At 41.8% G+C, this 4,779-nt stretch overlaps 1 protein-coding gene across 1 annotated transcript in view; it reads left to right on the top strand.

Annotated features, from left to right (window-relative positions):
• Positions 1 to 415: 415 nt before the first annotated feature.
• Positions 416 to 4,779, top strand: part of arhgef18b (rho/rac guanine nucleotide exchange factor (GEF) 18b) — a gene marked incomplete at both ends in the record, with an annotated part of 62,485 nt that continues 58,121 nt past the window's right edge. Inside the window, 2 exons of the mRNA XM_084443937.1 lie at positions 416 to 491; positions 549 to 603. Of these exons, the coding sequence (XP_084300063.1) occupies positions 416 to 491; positions 549 to 603 (131 nt within the window). The remainder of the gene's footprint in view (positions 492 to 548; positions 604 to 4,779) is intronic.

Genomic DNA, 4,779 nt, shown 5'->3' on the forward strand with positions numbered 1-4,779 from the left:
CTCTCCCTATCTCTCCCTCTCCCTATCTCTCTGTCTCTCCCTATTTCTCTCTCTCCCTATCAAATTCAAATTCAAATAAGCTTTATTGGCACGATAGGTGAAAAGAACCCCACATTGCCAAAGCAGTACATAAAATCAATCATATCATATCAATCAAATCATAAATCAATCAACATAAAAAAAGAGTAATATCTCTCTCTCTCCCTCTCTCTCTCTCTCTCTCTCTCTCTCTCTCTCTCCTGCAGTGTTAGTATCAGTAGTTAGGTAATCCCCAGCCAGCAGCTCCCTGATCCGGCTCTAGCATATTCTTTCATTCCTCCTCCTCTCTCTCTCTCTCTCTCTCTCACCCTCCTTCACTCCCTCCATTGCTCGGTCCCAGTCTGTGAGAGCTTTCCTGTCCAGGCTGGCCTCCCTTATGGCGGACTCCCCCCTCAACAACTCCTGGCCCTCGTTCTCCAAGCTCTGGATGAAACGATGGTCCTTCAAGAGAGGTACAACTATGACCTCTTGACTCAGCTTGAGCGTTTCTCTTTCTGTCTCCTTTTCAGCTCTGCACTTTCACTTTTATCAGATGTCCGGGGTGGTCTTGCAGTGTTCGGCAGAGTCAGTGTGAAACTTGTCTTGAAGTTTGCTCTGGGTTTTACAATAGTAACTCCTCCGTGGTGTTTTTTTTGGGTTTCTTCTGTCAGAGTTTACACTGCAGCATGCAGACAGTTTTTCACCCTCTACGTTAATCGTTCTGTTATCCTCTGTTGATTTGTGTTGTCTCTGTGTGTAAAATGTGTTGGCCACTTGAAATAGTGACACCTTTGAAACACAACTCCACATTTATAGGATGCTTTTAGTTCATCTGGAGTGAGAAGCACTCAGAGCTTTGAAACGGTCTAATGAATCTGTGATCAAAGCGTTTCTGTACCAAAAGGATGTGAGATGCTGTGTTTTTTCGCTGTGTGTGTGCCGACCACACATCTAACGGTTTAGGCTTTCTCTCACCTACATCTGCGCCGCACCTTAAAGACATGAGTCCATCATGCACAGAGAAGTCATTGCAATCTTGATATGAATACTTCATACTGTACTTGCGCAAGAAGAGAGCTATTTTATTTATACATTTGTGTGATTTTGTTACCTCGTCGCTCATGTGGAATCCAAATGTGTTTTAGCTACAGTATGTATGTAGCTCAGTTCATGTGAGAGGTTATATTACACTGAAAGCTGTCTGTTTTATAATGGGGTTCTTCAGTTCAAGCTGTTTCATTGTGAAATCATAACACCCTGTAACAGGTACATACATAGAAATACAGAACACCAACAAGAAACAAGATTCTAGACGGGTGTTTAGACTGACTTACAATAGGAAGGTGTTTAGAATGACATTCTGTAGAGCAGGAAGGTGTTCAGATGGGACAGTACAGTAGCAGGGTGTTGAGCCAACTGTTCAGTGCTTCCTCTTATGCACACGTATGCAAATGAGAAGTGGCCATTGAGTTCCGGGTAGAGTTATAAACACTGGGTTATTTCCTGGTTTAGGCCTGGAGACTGACATACTCCTGTTGAATAACTGTCCTCTCTGTTCTTCTCTATTTCTCTCTCTTTGTCTCTCATTCTCTCTCTCTATCGCTCTCTCTCTCTGACACACACACACGGCAAGTTCACATTGTTCGCACTTGACTTTAAACATGATTACTGGAGTCCTGAGACTGTCAACAGACCCTATTGGCTGCTAGCCAATCAGATTCAAGTATCCAAACTCTCCGTTGTAGAAACACAACGGTTAGTTCTGGTTCTTGATTCTGATTGGCTGGAAGCCATGTTAAAATACTTTGTAACACACACCTGGGACCGCATGTCATTCCATTTTCAGTATTAATGCGCCTCCCATTTGATCCAATGCATTGTAGGCCTATCATTGTTTTTTCAAAACAACTGAACATTCCAGCCAATGCATCTGTTGCTTGGCAACCCTTAAAGGAACTATTTTGCTCGGCGGAATTGAGAGAATGATGAATAAATAAATCTTAATATTTAGGGCCCGAGCACTGGCGGTGCGAGGCCCTATTGAAATTGTAAGGATTATTATTATTATTCTCCTACCTTCTCCTTCTCCTACCTTCTCCTTCTACTACCTTCTTCTCCCCAAACAAATGCCTTTTTGGCAGCCTAAACATCGATGAAAACGCATGAAACCTTGCGGATACGTCAGTCCCGGTGAAAAATTGGGTGACGGAAATGGGCGTGGCAAAACGGCTCAAGAGCACCCCCTGGAAAATTAAAAATGGCGAGCCCCACCTTTCAGTTTGATGTATGCGAACGAAATTCAATGGGCATATGTAGTTCATCGAGAAACACTAAAATGTCTCTTGGACCTATACCCAACATCCAACAGGAAGTCAGCCATTTTGCTCTTAATGTGCCATTTTTTCCTTGTTTTTACCATTTCCATGCCTCGTACTTTAACGAACTCCTCCTACAGATTTCATCCCATCAACTTCATATTCAGTCAGCTTCATCTTAAGACCTTTGTGATCAAAAGTTTTCAGCATACACCCTTGCCGTGGCGCCCAGTCAAATTCGGACATTTCGCCATAAAACACGAAGTCCTCATAACTCTTACATACATTATCCGATTTGTCCGATATTTCTCACGCTTCATGAAGGTTCTGTCCTGAACACATCTATGTTTCAGTATTGCATCATACCTACAGCGCCACCTACTGGTGAAACAGGAAGTCGTCATAACTCCTACATATGTTATCCCATTTACTCCAAATTGCTCAGGGTTGATGAAGGTCGCATCCTGAACACATCTGTGCGTCAGCATTGAGTCATACTTATAGCGCCACCTACTGCTTACAGGAAGTCCTCATAACTCCTACATACATTATCCAATTTACCCCAAATTGCTCACGCTTGATGAAGGTCACGTCCTGAAGTCAGTATGTCAGTCAGTCTGTAGGTCAGTATTGAGTCATAGCACCGCCTACAGGCCAAGCAGGAAGTCATCATAACTCCTACATACATTGTCCGATTTACACAACATTTTTCACACTTCATCAAGGTACCGTCCTGAACACATCTATGCGTCGGTATTGAGTCACGCTTAGAGCGCCACCTACTGGTGACAGGAAGTTTCTCTCAATACTGGACACCGAAATAGCATGCCCTTTAACAGCGCCGCACCCCGACACGCATGGGGTGCGAGGGCCCCCTCACTGCTTGCAGCCCTAGTTTATATTGTTGTGTGTTTATTTTACACTAATACTGTAGTAACCGTTGTATAAAAGCAATAAACCACTCGAGGCCGTGTGTTATAGTGATTTTATAACAGCTAGGGGGCGTTGTTAGGCACGACGCAAAGCTAAAACCACCCTAGCTGTTATAAAATCACTATTACACATGGCCTCGAGTGGTTAATTGCTTAAATAAACATTAATTTAAAAAAAAGTAATACAAATATCTTAAGAATAAAAAACAACAGTAACTGTCCATGGTGTAGGTTGGCAGTCTGAAGGCATTTTGTGAATAAATAAATAAATAAAAAGCTGAACCAAAATATGAATTTCTTGCTTTTAAAAGAAGTTGGTATTTTGTGTGGCCTCCCTTAGAACAACTCAACAACAAAGAACAACTTAAAACTTCTCTTTGGTACTTTGCTGTGTCATTTTAGTAGTCCTGTGGTTAATGCATCCCAAGCTTCTTTCAGGATTTCTGATTTTACTATTATTATTATTGTTATTATTATTGTTACTACCATTACTATTATTATTATTATTATTATTAATGTTTATTTGTGCTGACTGTAATGCTATATCATATTTTTATGAGCAAATAAACACTTACTGTCCAGATAAATGGCTTTAAACAAATTTCTTAGGGTGCCTAAGACTTTTCCACAGTACTGTATATAAAATATATGTTTACGAAAATCAATTTCATCAATAGGAGACCTTAGAGATGTGAAAAGCAGTGTTTTGGCCATGGATGTATTAATATAACGGTTTTGGCACTCCTGTCCTATAGCCACTTTAGAGGCTGATCTGGGACTTGTATACTCACCCTAACCATAACCCCAACCATCAGGTAGAAGACCAGATCCATCTGACCCTTGATCAGTATCTGGCTGTCATTTCACCTTGCAGTGTATGGGAGGCTGTGATTGTACCAAAGTCCCTAGCAGAGAGCCTTGGAGTCCTTATGCCCTACAGTATCCCCCATGATGCAGCAGGAGATACAGTATGAGAGACCAACCATAAAAGGATATGGTGACACAGCACTAGAAAGTGAGCATCGAGCCACTGTTTGGGTCTAAAACCAGTTTACACTTGGCCAGTCAAACCTGAAAAAAACTCCCCCTGCAGGGACACTGTCATCCCTCTGGCCTGGCCTGCTGATTTACGTTTTGAAAACACATCTCCTTTATAACAACTGCATGGCGCTGTTTGGATGAGAGCATCTTTGGCCGTGCCTTCGAGGAGAGGAGCCCGCGGGGGGTTGGGTGGTCTGGTTTTCATCTGACCTGGGGTCTCCACACACACTCACACTCACACAAAGAAAAACACACATAATGGAGGTCGCTAATGCTTAGCTAGGTTACACCACTGTTTATGTACTCTTAACATGCATGCTTCTTTCTTTCTTTCTTTCTTTCTTTCTTTCTTTCTTTCTTTCTTTCTTTCTTTCTTTCTTTCTTTCTTTCTTTCTTTCTTTCTTTCTTTCTTTCTTTCTTTCTTTCTTTCTTTCTTTCTTTCCTTCCTTCCTTTCTTCCTTCCTTCCTTCCTT

Source organism: Borostomias antarcticus (assembly GCF_949987555.1).
Source record: "Borostomias antarcticus genome assembly, chromosome: 10".
NCBI classification, from domain to species: Eukaryota; Metazoa; Chordata; class Actinopteri; order Stomiiformes; family Stomiidae; genus Borostomias; species Borostomias antarcticus.